The following is an 18,623-nucleotide window of genomic DNA, read 5'->3' on the forward strand; positions in this document are numbered from 1 at the left end:
TAACACATGCTACCCCGAAACACTGGTGCTGGCTTCCTATCCAACAGCGCTTCACTAGACCACTCCAAACTTCACTGCTGCATGCTGGCTTTTGCTCAGTGAAAGAAGCCACTTTCTCTCTCATACAAGTTAACTATTTCTGAGCCTTTTGCTGGCAGCTACCACACTGCTGCTGGTGACCCCAGCATAGAGTCTGAAAAAACACTGGAATGCTGGGAAAAAAATGTTAAAAAGTTTCCATCCTAAGTTTGGATGCTCTACAACCAAAAGCAACAACTTAGCATTTACATATTTAGATGCTCGAGCAGCTTAGCCCCAAGAACATAGGTTCACACACAAGAGTGTCAAAGCCTAGTGTGACTGGAAATATTTCCATGCCATTTTTACTGGAAGCAGGTCTTTCTTTCCCCTTCCTTCCTAATTTAAACAGAGCCCTGCGGTTCTGGAAACCCAAATACAATAGCACTCTGATAGTGCAGGAGAGATAGAAAGCAACAGAGACCATTCTAGTTTTTAAGCTGAGTGAAGCATAGAGTAAAACTCAGCACCAACAGGCAAGGTGAGATTGTTAAAACTGAATGGATTTCACTAATCTAAGGGTCTTAGTACTACAAGTAATTTGTTTCTATCCCATTATTGACCCTTTCAGTCAGCATTTTATTGCCAGAGTTTATTCTACTGGATTTCCATCAGTTCTGCTTCAAACCTGATGGCACTGCACAGCCACTGCTTTCAATTAGAGTAGGCCACAAACTGGTTTGCCGCTTTTGACAGTGGGCCGTCAGGCATCACACAATGCAGGCATCACACAACTTCCCGAAGTACATGCACTGGGGATGTGCCCAGCTTCACCTCTGTGTAGCCAAATGAAACACACCAAAGACTCAAAGTCTGCACTTGCAACTCCTGGGCTGTTTGCACAAATGCAGGGGGCTGGCCACACATTCTCGGGGGACACACCTATCACATCCATGAGTGAGAGGCAGGCCCAGCATGTCGCATTCCAGAAGCTGGGTGGCTCCCAGCATGAGGCGCAGAAAGGGAGGACTCTAATTCAGATGGTTTTGTCTTTCAAAGACCCTGCATGATTTACAGTGGAGAGCCCCTCACTGTCCCTTTCATAACACTGCCATGAGGAAGAGAGGGGTAGCTTTTTTTTTTACTGCACGCAAGGATGTGTACTTCATTTTTCCACTATGGGCCTCACTCTGCCAGCCTTACTCATTTGATTGCAGTGGGGTTACTGGCAGGGTAAGGTACTATTCAAGATGAATGAGGCTGGCCCCATCAAGTCCTATGTAACTAAACTGAGTTCTCCCCATGTAGGGATGGAAACAGCCCATCCTCAGTAATAAAGCTAACCTGGCCATCCACTTTTAGTCTCCTCTGAGGTGAGACATGGATGACACTAGGAAATCCTGCAGCACCCGTGCACTTTCTCCTCCATTTCATCCATGGGAGCTTTGAATTTCAAGAGAGGGGGATCGCCACTGGACGCTGTGTAATAAACTGACGTCCCATTGGGACTGTAGGGAGAAGTCCTGGAATCAATCAGGTGCTCCTTGGCCTCACCCCCATTCTCAACTACCCCGCTCACACTGGTGCCAAAGTGGGTGCTGAGGAAAGGGTGGTTAAGCAGCTTAGCTGCAGCCCGCTGCCGCTTCAGTTCAGAAAGTGTTTGATGGCTGCGATCCTTGTAGCCACCCCAGATTTGCTGAAAGTCAGGGTCACCGGGGCTGCTGTAGGGCAGGGCTTGACTTGTATTACAGTCTGGAGCTGTGTGCATTTTCCAGATGTCCCCGTTGGAAACCGAGTACTGGTAAGTGCTGGCCGATGCCCTGAGTCCATTCTGGAGGGAGGATTCAGGGTCACTCTGTGTGCTTTTGGTAGCTAACTCAGGAAGGAGCATAGAGTTCTCCAGCACTGAATTCTGTAATGAGAAAACATTAAAGAGAAGCAGCTCCCGGTGTACAATCCATCCCTTCCACAGCTTCCTAGTCCAGGCCAGTCCCTTTTAATCCATTCCTGCAGCCAAACAGTAGCAGTAAAGAGGTGAAATTACCTATCCCCAGCCCTATTATTTCATTAATGTGTGAACTTCAAATCCTAACTGGGACCAGTTAAATGTTAACATAGAAAGACAGTTCCACGTTTGTTTTCTTTTTAAAAACCAAGGCAATTAAATGCAAAAACTTGTGTTAGTTCAACATGATGGTAACTGAATTAAATAAAGATTACCAGAGAGTCCAAGATCAAGTTATTCTAGAAACATTGGCCCACCCACATTGCACCTACATAAGGTCTATTAAATGCACATAAAAATACATACTGTTATATGAGAACATGAGTTTTTGCAATTGCCTGACTTTTTGGGTGAGATTCTGGCCTCATTTATTTTGTTGTGAATCCCACATCGTTCCTTTCACTTCCCGGGCGGTACTCCTGATTTGCACTAGCGTAGCTGGAACCAGAATCTGGCCTTGTATTTAAATGTGTGCCCTTAACATTGTCTTTAATATAATCTAGGTTCTCACACAAGTACAAGTCCTCATAACCAACATGCCCATTCACAGTTCTGGTTTCAGGCTCTTTATGAATTTTGATAGGAAACTAGAATATGAATTTGGTTCCTTACTGGATCTGTGTTCTCTTGGTCAGATCGAGCCTCCATGATTTCTCCAGCATAGCCTGAGTTTCTCTGTTCTTCTGTTGCTCCCATTTGCTGCCAGACAATGGCCTCCTTCTCATACTCCTTCCTGTAAAGGTTGGTCCGGTCCGAAAGACTCGCCCTCCTCACCACCTTCCTGAAGGAGAGAAACAGGGAGCAGAGTTTAGCAAGATGGGGCGGTGAGGGAGCTCCTCCTCACACGATAGCTCCTTCATATCCTTCTTGCACTTTACAGCATCTTCCATCAGTGTCTAGGAGCATGTTACAAACATGAACTAAGCCTCTGAGCACCCATGTGAGGTAGAAAAGGTCCCTAACTCCCACATTGCAGGGAGGAAAGGGAAGCATAGAAATGGTAAAGGATTTTTTCAAAGAGGATTTGGGTTCAGAAGATGAGATCTCGCCTACAGCTCTGCTAGTGGACAGCTTTCCACCCAACCTTCCCTGGAGCTTTATCCATTTGATTTGTTCTAGGAGAGGACCTGTGGACTGGTCCAGTGGAGTTTTGCAGGCCATAGCTTGAGAACTGCTCCTCTAAATTCATAAAGAAAAAGAATATTCTAGGTAGACTGCGTGTTCACTCAACTTGCAGAAGCGTATCAGGGTTCTGTCTTTATGTTACCTATTGCTATACCTCCACTTTTCCCCACATCTCCAGTCATTAGAACTCTCATGCATGAGAAGATCTTTTCAAAGCATTAATCAATGACGGAACAAATACCAGTGATTTAGGAGATGGGAAACTCCCTTATCACCTACTATGTTTTCCTACACTGTCTGACGCATTGCATCATGGAGCCTACTTTTCTAGAAGCAGCACAATCTCCCCAAAAAGCTCACTGAACAATTGACCCAGTTTCAGCCTTTTGGAGAGTCCACTGAACTTCAGAGCAGACACCTTTGTATCTGATCATACTGAATACTGGGTATTCTGCTTTCAAGTTTGGGACAGCAAGGGTGATATCCAGTCTAGTGTGTGGCATGATCTGTGAGAAGATCAATTTTGCACTCACCCTCGGCTTCCCGTGCTGGAGGTCCTCCTGCTGAGGGAGGACTTGTGCCTCATCTGGGATTTCATGATCACATCATGCTTATGTTTCAGCTCCAGCAGTAACACTTTGAACTCCTCTTCTTCACACAAGTCTACAGCACATGCAAACCAAAGCAAGCCATGAGCAGGGCTGTACTAATGTGATAAAGTCAGCTGAATGGAACAGGGAGAGTGGGGGCTATTGGGAGCATACATGATAACTACCATAATTAGACACTCCTGTGCCACCCTCAAAGCTGTGCCTTCTTGGTCTTCACAGTTTGGTAGAGATAATGGAATAGAATTGAGAAGGAAAATGTAAGCAGAACAGGAAAGCCAGTCTCTAAGGCAATTGGTGGAAGCAGCATTGTCTGGGGCACCTAAAACAGGACTGGAAAAAAGCACTGGAGAATATGCTGTGGAATTTAGCTCTGCAATGGCCAGAGAGACTGACTTGATCCCTCTCTTCTGTGCAGTGTATTGTACCTCACATCACACAGGGGAAGAGATGTTTTTACCATTGCTTTGTATTTTGATATTCTAGAAATGTAGGGTGAATCCTGGAATCACATGGACCGTCTTGGGGAAGGGAAGAAGCCTTTGAGAATTTCTGTATTTATCCGTGGACACATAATGACCGTAGGTCAGCAGCTGGGGATAGGATTCTTAGAAACAGAGATTGGAAGTCGAGATGTTAGACTTCCCTATCTCCCCACTTTCCACTCCACACCAAACTGGCTTGGAATCTGGCCACAACAAACCAGGGTAATAAAAACTACATTCTTTGGGCTGCAAAGAGTAGGTGCAGAAGACCTGAAAAGCAGCAAATCATTCTCAGTTCTGCAGCGGGCAGGTGGAGATGGAGCTCGAGACACATGGGAAGGGGTGTACGGAGGAGAGACTGATGCTTCAAGAGCAAAGGTAACATTTTCAAAAGCACTGAAGTGACTGAGGCACTTACACTCTTAAGTCCCATTGGCTTTCAACGGGACTTATGCTTTTAAGTCACTTGAAAAGAATCAGACTTTTAAAAATTTCAGCCCTGAACTCCGGCAGGCTAAGAGGCAACCTGGTTTCTTTGTGCTGTCTGGAGAAATCCTTCGGATTTAGCCAAGATCAGAAATACCATTATGAAGGAGAGAATTTGAACTCACCTATTGGCATCTCATCAAAGGCCGTCCTGGCACTCAAGCTGGCCCCATGGGACACCAGCAACTCTGCCATTTGCATCTGCAGCAAGGGGAATAAAGCAATAGTCACAGCCCTGGTTTAGGCAATCAGTAGCTGCATGTGATCTAAGGGACAAAGCAAGCTATGGACCAGCGGGGTGCATGATTCATTGACACCAGGATCTCCGACTGTGCTGGTGGGTGTATGAGTGATCTCCATGCAAGATATTAAGCTCAGTTCCTACCAGCTCAACCATTGGAAGATTTCTCACCATGGGTGGGGACCCCACAATTGGGAGTAAATCCACTCCATGTCTAATTGACAGGATGGCATTGTGTCCATTGGCAATGGACTCTGGCATGTATATCCTAAGGAACAGTACTAGCAGATAGGTATCCATGAGATGTGGGAGTTGGAGGAAAAAATACTAGGAACAAATCAATTCCTTGTATGTACATGTACAGGCAGAGAACACAGTCCAACCCTCCAACACTGGCACAGTGAGATTCCCAGCTCCTCAGTGGGACCTGTACTCATTTCTACCCTAGGGAGAGCCTGAGGTATCAGACTTTAAAGCTGTAACATGTGGATATCTAAAAAGCTATTTTAGGTCTTTTTTTAGGGCTTTCTGAGCTCTGCACAACTGGTAACTAGGACCCCGGCATTACAGGTGGAGGGATACAAGAAACAGTGCCAATGACATTGTCACAGCATTAGAAAACCATCCTAAAAAGTAGTTTTCCAACACATGCCACATGCAAAATATTGGTTGGTGTATGTGTGTGGCGGAGAGGGGGAGCGAATCATGGCATTATTAAGGCTTTTTTGACACTTGTTTGGACTTGTTTTGCCCACACAATACACTTGCTCTGCTTGCACCCACAGAACACCTGGATTTTGCAGACAAAGGGACTGTGCACTCTCTGGCTAGAGCACTCGTCCTCCGCTTTGAAATGTTGCCCCAGCCTCCCACTAAGGTGAACCAGCCGCACAAAATAGACTTTCAACAAAAATGTTTACCTGTCCCCAGAAGGCAGCAGCATGGAGAGGTTCCCAGCCATCCCAGTCCTGGATGTCTAGCCGTGCTCCATGGTCTAGAAGCATCTCAGCTGCATGCAGGTAGCCATTAGCCCCAGCTATGTGCAGCTAAGAGACCAGGAACAGAGAGTATGAATTGCTGTCTAAGGCTCATGAACTTCCTTCTTCACCAAGTAACCCAGGTGATGCCACTGCAGTGTCTGAGTTTAGACCAAGAAAAAACAGCAGCGCTGGATTCAGCTCCCATTGAAGTGAATGACAGGACACTGCATTGACTTCCAGGGGAGTTTGGTTGGACCCTGGAACACCATCAATGTGTTTAGGTAAATCTCTGCCAGTGAAGGTTTTTGGGCTGATCTAAAAATGTCCTCCAAGGGTTTTTAACATGTATCAAAACAAAAGTAGCATCCCAAGTACATTTTAAACCAATGAAATCACCATCTATAACTATTTATGGAGAGATAAATGTAAGGTACTGTGAAGCTAGGTGCAATGTGGCAGGCCTCTGTGGTCAGGAACTAATCCCCCACCTCCCCCTGCCCCAACATTTTGCATTTTTATCTCAAAAGGTTCTGCAGTGCTTCACAAACTATAAGCATGCAGCACCACCACAATGCAGCCAGCTCTGGGGTGGAGGATCACAGCTAAAGGGCACTCTGCACATTCCATGACAACAGGGAAAAGAGGACATTCTTCTGAGATGCTCTGGAATGGATCTCTAGGAGCAAGTTTTCAGCCTGGCCATAGCCAGGCTTCCATTTCTGTGGCCACAGTTTTGCATACGCTGTTACTTGCACTCTCCATTTAAGTGAATAAGAGATCTAAATCCCTGACTGCTTGCAATTCAGGGACTTTGCATTTCAGATTTTGGTCTCCAACGTCCGGTACCGAGAGCACAAATGGCATCTGAGGATCTTTTTCCACTCTGTGAGGACATTTAGGTCTCTTTGGGGAGTTTTTCTGAATACTGTCTGTCTGCTGCTGTATCCTTGATCAAAACATACCCTCTTCCTACTCCATGCTCTGTTTTGCAATTTACTGTATGCAAGTCGGCAGCAGTCCCTCCCCCACAGAGGTAATTCCATTTCAAGTGGTGTTGTAGGGAAAAGAGAACTTCTACTCCTTTCTGCACATTCCATAATGGAGAAAGAGTTTGGATCATGCCACAGAAATGAAATTATACCAGCTGTCTTCTCAACAAACTTCTTGGTATTCTCTTGTGTGTAATTTAAGGGACACTCTCAAAGCAGGGAGGTCTGAAGCTCAATTTGCACTTTTCATATCCTATCATCCTGCGTAAGAGTTATTTTTGTACTAAAATTCAATGCTTTTCTAAAAGACATGCTAGCTGCCTGCACGTCCCTATGAAAATGAGCCATTGCTGTCATGCATTCCAGACTAGAAGTTTGTGGCTGTCAGGTAATAAAAGGCAGTTGCAATAGTTTTTCAAAGCTGGTCGTCCTTAATATTGAGATCAGGGCCCCATTGTGCTAGGTGCTGTTCTAACACACAGGCAGACAGTCCCTGTCTCAGAGAGGTCACAGTATAAAACAGCAACATTCCTGAAGATGGGGGTGAAAGGAATACACTATATACATTTGCACCCCCTCACCCTATTATAAAATATATGGAGCGCCAAATCTCATCTTCCCCTCAAACCATCATGAACTAGCTCATTTCTTATAGGCTTTGCATCAGTGGTCATATCTTCATGAGGCCAACAGGGGGCTGCATGTGAGTGGGACATTCTTGACTTTCACAAGGAACAGCCTGAAAGGTAAATGCAAGCTTGATCCCCAGGGGGGAAGTTGTCAAAATTATAACAGTGCTACTGTGCTGGTATGATAAGACAGAGATTTTAGGATTGCCCGACAAGCCAGAGCTGGGTAATGCTAATGCAATAGTCAAACAGGATGTTCAAAGAATTGAAAATTAGTTAAAAGGAGAAACCTCGGAATGCCGTGAAAATAAGCCCCGTGAAAGATTCCAGTCACCAGAGTCTTATTTAGAGAGCCCGCCCTCCTCAGATTTTGTAACTAACGATAAGGGAAAGATTTCTGAATCTCACTAATCAACGTTTTAGAGTTAGAGACTTCATTACACCCTCATGGTTTGGCCACTTGTGTAATGACATCAGGTAACCTAGATACCCAGGCCCGCTGAAGGGGGGGCAAAGAGGGCAATTGCCCAGAGGCCCGGGGGCCCCTGGCTACCGCCACTGCTGCAGACAGGTGCCCCGGCCCTTTTAAATCACCTGGGTGGGCCGCAGGGCTCCTAGGCATGCGCAGGGTGGTACCGGCGGTGGCGAAGGCAGTCGGGAGGGCATGTGGAAGCCCTGGCAGTGCCAGAAGAGCACGCCCAGCAATGCAGCCGGCAGCTGGCTGGGCACCAGCCAGTGCAGGCACAGCACTGCCCAAATATCAGGTAGACTGCGACCGTGGCATATGTGTGTGTGCACCAGCCGCTGCACATGGTCCAGCTCCACGCCCATGTGGCGATGCCACAACAGGCCAGCAGCAGCATGGGGCCCGGCTCCAGCCCGCCCTGCATGAATCAAACCTCAGCCATCCCTTTCTAAGGGGCCCATTGACTGTTCTGTTCTGGGGCCCGGAATTGCTGTCGGCGGGCCTGTAGATACCAAAGCCTTCTCAGATACCTCTAAACTCAAATGTCAACTTACCAAGGTCACAGCCACACAGGCTACAATACACTACAGTTAAAAAACAGTATTACTAGGGCACTCCAGCTTTTGGGGAAAGAGGCCAAACAGCCTCCTTTGGGGCAACCAAAAAGATATGGGGTGAGATCCTTCAGTTGGGCCTGATCCCATTAAAGTCAATGAGGATTTTTATTCTCACTTCAGTGGAAGTCAGATCAGACACTAACGGGATTAGGAGTGATAACAGAACTACTGAATGGTTTTACTCAACCTGCCCAAAGACTTTTCCAAAATTCATGCTCCCATTGGAGTGTACAGGACTTCCATTGTGGGATTTCTTTTGAAGAAGCTGGTACTGGACCGCTATCAGAGACAGAATACTGGGCTAGATAGGTCAGTGATCTGATCTGTTACTACGTTCTTGTGAAGTTGGCCATTAACTCCAGTGGGAGCAAGATCCGGCCCTGAATTGCGAAGTCTTTACTCATGGACACCATTGTTGCTCAAAGGAGATGACCTAAAATAGAAACCACTAGTCTTTTAGCTCCTCACACTGTACTTGTCCTTGGAGATTAACAAAGGACACACACCACTGACAGCCTCCTAGAATTCACACAGGTTGTAGGGACAGACGAGGGTGGATACTGTAACAATTCTGCTCACCAATGTAGCACCTTGAATATCTGTCCTGTTCAGGTCTTGTCCTGCTGCAATTAGACCTCGGATGTCCGAGATCATGGCCTGCTCCGGAGCAGCCCGCATCTCATTGATTTTTTCCTGTGTGATGCCTATAGTTAACAGGGAGAAAGGGAAATGGAAATGTTCTTTTCCTCTCCTGACCCAGTAAATAACAGCAATAATTGGGTTCAAATTCCTTGTCTGACCATATCTGCATGCTGAACATCAGTCAGAACACTTGGCACACTCTATCGGAACAGTACCCCCAAAGCACAGCCAGGTTAACAGTGCTCCTAATGGCGTGAGAATGATATTCCACCAAAATCCTACCCTGGGGACAAGAGCCAGAGCAAACATGCCTATGCAGAGCAAACAGGAGCTCAAGTTTAAGCCCCCCCCCACCCCCCACCCCCCACCCCGTCTCAACTCAACTTCTCTGCTTCAGAAAGATGAAAGGCTATCAAACCCTGGTGGCTCAGAGGCAGCTAGCTGCACAAGTTGAGAACTGACTGTGTAACCACAGTTTCTTTAACCCTTTGCATGCTAGAAGTAATTTTGAGCTGAGACACTAACCCATTCAGAGGTAGCCTCATTCCTGACCCGCATTTCCAGCAGGCCTAATGGAAGGGACCATCTTGGCCATTTATGCAGGAGGCAATTATGTGCTGTATGGCTGATAGGGAGACTCCCCTCTCTGTGCTCAGGAAGCAGACCCCCCATTCTCAGAGGGAACTTATGGGCTATTTCATCCACCCTGCTACTTGCCATATGATAGTCACTGCTTATGTGTATGTTACACAGGGAAGAAATTTGGCAAGGGAGAAAAATTGCAGCTCCTGAAGGGTGAGAAATCATAGAAATGTAGGACTGGAAGGGGTCTTGATAGGTCATCTAGTTCAGTCCCCTGCACTGAGGCAGGACTAAGTATTATCTAGACCATCCCTGACAGGTGTATGTCTAACCTGTTCTTGAAAACCTCCAATGATGGAAATTCCACAGCCTCCCTAGGTAATTTGTTCCAGTGCTTAACTACCCTTACATTTAGGAAGTTTTTCCTAATGTCTAACCTAAATCTCTCTTGCTGCAATTTAAGCCCATTGCTTCTCGTCCTGTCCTCAGTGGTTAAGGAGAACAATTTATCACTCTCCTCTTTATAACAACCTTTTATACACCTGAAGACTGTTATAATGTTTCCCCTCACTCTTTTCTCCAGACTAAACAAATCTAATCTTTTTAATCTTTCCTCGTAGGTCACATTTTCTAGACCTTTAATCATTTTTGTTGCTCTCCCCTGGACTTTCTCCAGTTTCTCCACATCTTTCCCAAAGTGTGGTGCCTAGAACAGGGCACAGTACTTCAGTTCAGGCATTATCAGTGCCGAGTAGAGTGGAAGAATTAATTTTCATGTGTTGCTTACAACTCTCCTGCTAATACATCCTAGAATGATGTTTGCTTTTTTTGCAACAGTATTACATTGTTGACTGATATTTAGTTTGTGATCCATTTATAATCCTCCCAGATTCTCTTCTTTAGTACTCTTTCCTAGGCAGTCATGTTCCATTTTGTATTTGTGCAAGTGATTATTCCTTCCTAAGAACAGTACTTTGCATTTGTCCTTAATTAATTTCATCCTCATTATTTCAGACCATTTCTCCAATTTGTCAAGATCATTTTGAATTCTCATCCTGTCCTCCAAAGCTTGCAATCGTGGCCATCTTAGTATCATGTGCAAGCTTTATAATTGTTCTCTCAATGCCAGACCCAGGACAGATCCCTGAGGGACCCCACTCAATATATCCTTCCAGCAGGACTGTGAACCACTGACAACTACTCTCTGAGTACGGTTTTCCAACCAGTTGTGCACTCACTTGATAGCAGGTTTGGCTAGGTTATATATCCCTAATTTGTTTATGAGAAGGTCACGTGTGATAGAAACGAAAACCTCACTAAAGTCGAGCTATATCACAACTGCTGCTCCCCTCTATCCACAGGGCTTGTTATCCTGTCAAAGAAGGATATTAGGTTGGTTTGACATGCTTTGTTCTTGACAAATCCGTGTTGACTGTTACTTATCACCTTATTATCTTCTAGGTGCTTACAAATTGACTGTTTGATTATTTGTTCCATTATCTTTCTGGGTTCTAAAATTAAGCTAGCCAGTCTATAATTCCCTGGACTGTCCTTATTCCCCCTTTTAAAGCTAGGAAAATGGGGGATTACATAATCTGAACAGCATATGTCCTTCTGACAGAAAGACGAGAACCTCAGCCCAATTCTGCTCCCATCGAACTCAGCAACCAGACTCCCACTGACTTCAATGGTAGCAGCAGAGGGCTCTGTGTTTAAATGAGTAGGGAATCATGAACAGATGATGTTACCATCTGAGTATCATTTTATGAAAACTGAGTGGGTAATAGCACTGGCTAGAGCCAGGCATAGTAAGGACAGAATGCAAGTACTGAGAGATTCTATAGTGATGGGCACCAAAACAGACCTTAATAGATAGGGCAGATGCCAAGCAAGCTTTCCACACTCACAGCTTTAGCAACTAGGATGAGGCCAATCACTATTACATGGTAAGCTATGCTTAAGACACTTAGGTGCACCTCCGGTGATGGTGCACCTCTGGTGACGGTGCACCTCTTGGGAGGGAATCATGCAGCTCAGTATTCTTAGACTGCGTCACCGGGCTGCAGCCTCCATTCCCCGCAACTAGGATAAGCAGTCAGGCTATACTTGGCACCTATAAGTCCTTTTCCTCCAGGAGTCTGTGATGAGTAGCTGATTAAAGTGACCCACAAACAGCTTCTTCAAAAGGAAGCATTATTTATTCACCCAAAGATACATAGCACACAGAGCAAAGGGATAAAACAAAACAAAAGGCCTGTGCACCTGGGTCTTGCCTAAACACTGTTCTCTCCTTGCAAGGTGTGAGTAAGTTCCACTCAATCCAGACACCCCTGATCCTGGCCTGGGAGAGACAGGCAGTCCCTGTAGTCTTCTCAGTCTCTCTGTCAGAGAGCCCTCTAGCCGCTGCTGCCTGTTCATCTCCCTTCTTCTCTAGCCTGAGGTCTTTAATGGTTTAGTGCCCCTCTGATCCTAAGGTCTGGCCTGGGAAAGGTAAACTAGCTAGTCTGTCCAGAATGAAGAGCTAAACTCAGATCCAGGTTCAGATTTCAAATTCCACCACCCATCTCTCTCTTTCTCTCTTAAAATCTAAGGTTGTCTTTTCATATGAGTCCCTTCAGAGCATGGGCTCTACTATAATGATTTCCATTAAGGGAGGCTGTATGGCTCAAAGGATTGGTAGCTGGATAGAGTCCTTTATCATGGGTTACTATTCAGGACTTTATGGATTAGGCTCATGAAAGTCTGGCTTCCAACAGCTGCCAAGAAGAAATGTAGTGCAGTCACTTCTACTTTCCTCAATAGGAGTACCAAGCACTGAGAAACACAAAAACATGATTCAATACTTTATTAACCCACTTCCAATGTATTTTGAGTATTCCCATCCTTCCTTACCCTGGTATGCCATGCAGGTCTCAATGACATCAAGGGTCTGCTCATCTTCACAGAGATCATATGGCATGTTTCCATCTGCATTTACTGCCAGCAAGTCTGCTCCACTGCAAAGAGAAAGTCCATCATGAGGAAGTGGCACCAATACACATAGAAGGAAAGGGAACCTCAGATGCTGCCCTATAACAGACAATATCCAACAGGTCATGGCAGCTGGGATGAGTCCTCTGAAGACCAAGCTGGGGTTTTAATAGTAATGTCTCATATTTGGTGCCCAAATACCTCCAGGATTGGACAGACAAAGATATACAAGGCGGTGTCCATGGGACCTATGAAGGATTGACATGGGGAGGTACATATCCTGAAGTAGATGTATTCATAGCACACTGAGCCTCCTCCATTGGATTTGGGGCTAGTGGAGCTGGGCTGTGCATGGCCCCAGCAGCCTTGCCTGCTACGCTCACACTCCTCTCTCCTGCACTTTTAGGAAGGAACAGGCCAATGACCCATTGGTGCCAGAAGCTACATCTCACAATGAGCCTCTGTAACATCATTCTGGAACACCGCGCCAAGCCATTAACAAATCTTTAGTTAGTGGACACTTGGCTGGCTGGTCCTCATTGAAAAGTTCTGAGTGCCAGGAGGGTTATTGGGAATGTAGGTGGGGACTAAACTAGTAAATTCCTCTCTGGGCAGATTTTTGTCTATTATCCATTACAGGGTTTCTTGCTTCTTCCACTGAATCTTATAGTGGTTGCTTTTGGAGGCTGACTACCCAAGGAAATGAACTACTATTCTGATTCAACAGGGTAATCCCTGTCAGTGTTCAAACTCTAGGCAGTCTGGTTGTGTATTTTATATTATAACATAGCTAAGGCTTGATCTACGATGGTTACAGCCTTTGAAGGAAGGCAGACAGCATCCACCAGCATTTATAGTCTTGTTCATTTTTCTCTCTCATCAGCAGAGCAAATTACAATATAACTTACGCTTGCAATGTATTAGAGTCAATTTAAGCAGCTAACAAAGCATGGGACCTGACATCCTTTGGGAGCTGCTAACTTTGGTGGTCTCTGGGTTCTCTGTTCAGGCACCAAAGCCTTGTGATGCAGTGTCTAAGCAAACCCTGTGATCTGTGAGACCTGTTGAAGAAGCCTTCTTTGATCACAATAACCCCACACTATGCCATGTACAGCAGAAAACCTGTTATCCCTCACCCTTAGAAAGAGACAACTGACAATTCATCTTCTGAACATGGTACAATGCTACTACAGTATTGGCTTGCCAGTGTCTGAGTCAACAGAGGGCGCCCTGCACCCACCCGAATGGGATGGACCAGAACGGATGCTACCAGCTCCCTAATCCGACCCTGCTTGCTTGTTATCCCTCATGCTACGTCCTTTCCTATAATCACAAGAAAGGATGTTCCAGGTCTCACCCAGGATGCAATACACATTCCCACCTTTCATTTATTTCTGTACTCCATATTTACCCTCCCTCCCCAAAACTTTCAGGTTCCCTCCAACTTTATTCCTGGGCTTGCCCAAACCTTGAGGCTACATATTATAGCTGCGCCAAACATTAGAGCTATGCCTGGCCGAATTCCATTTTCATTTTTTTATTATTTCAACAGACAATGTTTATTTTTAAGATTTTTTTTCTATTTTTATCGATTTACATTTTCATAGTTATGGAAAATTATAGGGGTCAGACAATAATTATTTAATGAAGCAGATGCTAAGATTCATCAAGTGACAGCTTTATAACCATTAAAACACATATTGTCAACGTCACATGTAAAATACACAGAGTAAATATCCTTAAGTCAAACTTCAATAACTTCTCAAGCAGCGTTTTTTTCACTTTGCCTATCTATAAATTTCAGTTATTACTGACGGAAATATCTTTTAGTCAATGTGTGTGTATGGTGAAATTCACGTTTACCAATAAAAATCTAATCTTTCCAAGCCTAATTATAGGCTAAGGAAACTGCAGGAACTCCCAGCAATGGATGAGTTTGTTCAAGGTCATGAAGCATTGCTGCATTATCTTCCTTATAGACAGAATCCTCTGGCCAAGAAACAGGTGCCAAAATCTGAACCCAAGTCTCCCACCTGGCAGTGCAGTAGTCTAGGACAGTGATTCTCAGCCAGGGGTCCGCAGGGCCCCGTGACTAAAACCCAGAGCCCAATCTCCAGTGTCCCCTGAGGGACTGAAGCCAGGAGGGACTGAGGGACTGAAGCCCCGATCCCCAGCCGCCCCTGTAGGGCTGAAGCTGGGAGGCACAGGGCTGAATCCCAGAGCGCCAAGCCCTGGTGCTCCCTGTGGGGCAGAAGCCAGGAGCCTATGGGCAGAGTGGGGAACATGGAGAGCATTCCCCCGCCCACTCCAACTGCAGCGCAAGAGCACGGCAGTCCCAGGGGCAGCTCCACATCTCCCCCACCATCTCCTCTCCCCGCTTGCTGGCCAGATCGGAGGCAAGAAGCCAGAGGCTGCTGCTCTGGCTGGTGTCTTGGAGCAGGCAGCAGCAGCGTTCCCTCGTCTCCTGCTCCTCAGCTCCCTGCCCCCTTTGCTCGCCAGCAGCGAAGAGACAGCCGGTAAGAAATGCCTGAGTGGGGAGCCATGGCTCCTTGGCTGGCAGACAGGGGAGTCCTCCCAGCACACAGTCCCTAATACCCCTCTCCCTACACCCTGAGGCTACACCCTCCCTGCACCCTGAGCTCCCCCCGCACCCACCTGCACAGAGCCCCTAGGTACACCTCTCCTTGCACCCTCAGTTACTCCCTCTTGCATCCTGAGCTATCCTCCCTGCTCACACACAGCTCCTAGGTACCCCCCTCCCTGCACCCACAGCCACTCTGTGTGCACGCAGCCCCAGCTATCCCCTCCCTGCACCCTCAGCTACCCCCTCCCTGCACACAGCCCCTGCACCCACAGCCACCCTCTGTGTGCACACAGCTCCAGCTACCCCCTCCCTGCACCCTGAGCTACCCCCTCCCTGCACACAGCCCCTGCACCCACAGCCACCCTCTGTGTGCACATAGCCCTAGCTACCCCCTCCCTGCACCCTGAGCTGTTTTCAAACTTTTTGAGCTAAGCCCCCCACCTTTGAGTTATAATTTTTGGTTGTACTCCCCTCCCACCCAACCCAGACAGTCTGGGTGGCCTGCTGAGGTGAGTCAGGGGGTGGACCCCGCCTTATGGAGCTGGCTCGAGCCCCACTGGCCTCTGGCCCCCCAAAATAGAAGTCAAAATAGAAGTCAAACTATGACCAAGGCCCCTGCCTTAAGGGCCCCCCGCTGGGCCCTGGAGTTTTTATAGCATATTGAAGGGGGCCTTAGAGAGAAAAAGGTTGAGAACCCCTGGTCTAGGGTGTACAGAAAGGGGAGACAGACACTGCTTGTGAAGGGTAGCACGTTAGCATACAGGGTTTCTCCTCAGCCTGCTCAACCTCCAGCCACGGCAAGAGACAGTTTTCAGTACAGAAAGTGCAAGGTTTTCATGCCACAGACAGCACCTGGGGACACAACTGTATGGTTACTAAGACCTCCTTGTCAGCCTCCCTTCAGGTAAGTACAATTTAGTGTGATAGCCCTAAGCTGTACTATGCTATGCACTAACACTGGGCCTCCGGCTCACTCGAGTGCAGAGAGCACAAGGGGCTTAAACATTAGGGCCTTCGCCCGACTGCTCTAGGCAGCGGTGAGTGAGAGGCCCTGTGTGGTTCAGCTTGGCTCTCTATAGCATTTGTGCTACATGGACACCTTGTACTTCCTGTGTGTTTCTAGCCTTGGCTGAAGGACTGGCATGGTGTGTACAGCACTGTGGGGACACTATGCACAGAGATGAGTTTCACCCTTTGCCATTTGTTTTTTCTGGCTATTCCTCTTACTGCACCTTTGCTCCTGGCCCACCTACTGTGAGCAGAAGCCTGGAAGCACAGAGGAAAGGTGAACTACACACATCCAGCCAGCAGACAACAAGCCACATGTGACAGATTGAAATCCAAATCCAGAGGCTTTGGTCAGACAAGCACCTGCCCCCTTCAAAGCAAACTGATCCAGGTCATCCTCTGTTTTACTATTTTCTCCTTAGTTAGGCTCTCTCTGCTCTTCTAACCCAGGCATCATTTCCTAATAACGAATCAGCAACCTGCAGCCTTAACCTGGCTAACAAGCACCATCGGCCTGATCCTACGAGGTACCAAGTGCTCTCAGTTCCTACCAACAGCAGTGGAAGTTGTGAGCACTCAGTAGCTCAGAGGAAGCAATCAGCACCTGGTGGATTCAGGCCCACCGAGAGATACACAAAAAGGAAGCAGGGGCCACTTACTGCTGAATTAGAATCTTCACCAGGTTGATGTGACCACAGGTAGCTGCTGCATGCAGTGGGGTCCATAGCTCATTGTCCTTTGCATTGACATTAGCCCCATGGTTGAGGAGAAGCTTGACTATCTCTTCGAAGTTGTCTATGCAGCACTGGTGAGGGACAGAAACAGAGGGGATCATTTTTACTTAGAGCTTGTAAGTGATCACAATACCACAAGCTGCATCCTCTGTAAGAAACAATTGCTAAAGGCACAGTAACTACACACGGTGCAATATTTCACCTGGGATTCAATTAATGCCAGTAATGCCATGGTTCCAGAGACCCTGGACTTCAGAAAAGCAGACTTCGACTCCCTCAGGGAACTGATGGGCAAGGTCCCCTGGGAGATTAACATGACGGGGAAAGGAGTCGAGGAAAGCAGGCTGTATTTTAAAGAATCCTTATTGAAGCTGCAGGAACAAACCATCCCGATGTGTAGGAAGAAAAGTAAATATGGCAGGCGACCAGCTTGGCTTAACAGTGAAATCCTTGCTCGTCTTAAACACAAAAAAACAGCTTACAAGAAGTGGAAGATTGGACAAATAACCAGGGAGGAGTATAAAAGTATTGCTCAGGCATGCAGGAGTGAAATTAGGAAGGCCAAATCACACTTGGAGTTGCAGCTAGCCGGAGATGTTAGGAGTAACAAGAAGGGTTTCTTTAGGTATGTTAGCAACAAGAAGAAAGTCAAGGAAAGTGTGGGCCCCTTGCTGAATGAGGGAGGGAACCTAGTGACAGAGGATGTGGAGAAAGCTAGTGTATTCAATGCTTTTTTTGCCTCTGTCTTCACAGACAAGGTCAGCTCCCAGACAGCTGCACTCTGCAGCACGGTATGGGGAGGAGGTGACCAGCTCTCTGTGGAGAAAGTAGTAGTTCGGGACTATTTAGAAAAGCTGGACGAGCACAAGTCCATGGGGCCGGATGCGCTGCATCCGAGGGTGCTAAAGGAGTTGGCCGATGAGATTGCAGAGCCATTGGCCATTATCTTTGAAAAATCATGGCGATCGGGGGAGGTCCCGGATGACTGGAAAAAAGCTAATGTAGTGCCTATCTTTAAAAAAGGGAAGAAGGAAGATCCAGGGAACTACAGGCCAGTCAGTCTCACCTCAGTCCCTGGAAAAATCATGGAACAGGTCCTCGAGGAATCAATTCTGAACCACTTAAAGGAGGGAAAAGTGATCAGGAACAGTCAGCATGGATTCACCAAGGGCAAGTCATGTCTGACTAACCTAATTGCCTTCTATGATGAGATAACCGGCTCTGTGGATGAGGGGAAAGCAGTGGATGTGCTATTTTTGGACTTTAGCAAAGTTTTTGATACAGTCTCCCACAGTATTCTTGCCAGCAAGTTAAAGAAGTATGGGCTGGATGAATGGACGGTAAGGTGGATAGAAAACTGGCTAGATGGTTGGGCTCAACAGGTAGTGATAAATGGTTCCATGTCTAGTTGGCAGCCGGTATCAAGTGGAGTGCCCCAAGGATCGGTGCTGGGG

General features: G+C 46.7%; 1 protein-coding gene across 1 annotated transcript in view; it reads right to left on the bottom strand.

The window, feature by feature from the left end:
* Positions 1-773: 773 nt before the first annotated feature.
* The window catches only part of PPP1R16B (protein phosphatase 1 regulatory subunit 16B), a 77,643-nt gene continuing 59,793 nt past the window's right edge, over positions 774-18,623 (bottom strand). The window contains exons 3-10 of the mRNA XM_044986309.1: positions 17,095-17,240; positions 12,766-12,869; positions 9,229-9,353; positions 5,889-6,014; positions 4,853-4,928; positions 3,682-3,811; positions 2,636-2,804; positions 774-1,930 (exon numbers count right to left, since the gene is read on the bottom strand). Of these exons, the coding sequence (XP_044842244.1) occupies positions 1,409-1,930; positions 2,636-2,804; positions 3,682-3,811; positions 4,853-4,928; positions 5,889-6,014; positions 9,229-9,353; positions 12,766-12,869; positions 17,095-17,240 (1,398 nt within the window). The 3' untranslated portion in view covers positions 774-1,408. The remainder of the gene's footprint in view (positions 1,931-2,635; positions 2,805-3,681; positions 3,812-4,852; positions 4,929-5,888; positions 6,015-9,228; positions 9,354-12,765; positions 12,870-17,094; positions 17,241-18,623) is intronic.

The sequence above is a fragment of the Mauremys mutica genome, chromosome 13, assembly GCF_020497125.1.
Source record: "Mauremys mutica isolate MM-2020 ecotype Southern chromosome 13, ASM2049712v1, whole genome shotgun sequence".
NCBI lineage: Eukaryota > Metazoa > Chordata > Testudines > Geoemydidae > Mauremys > Mauremys mutica.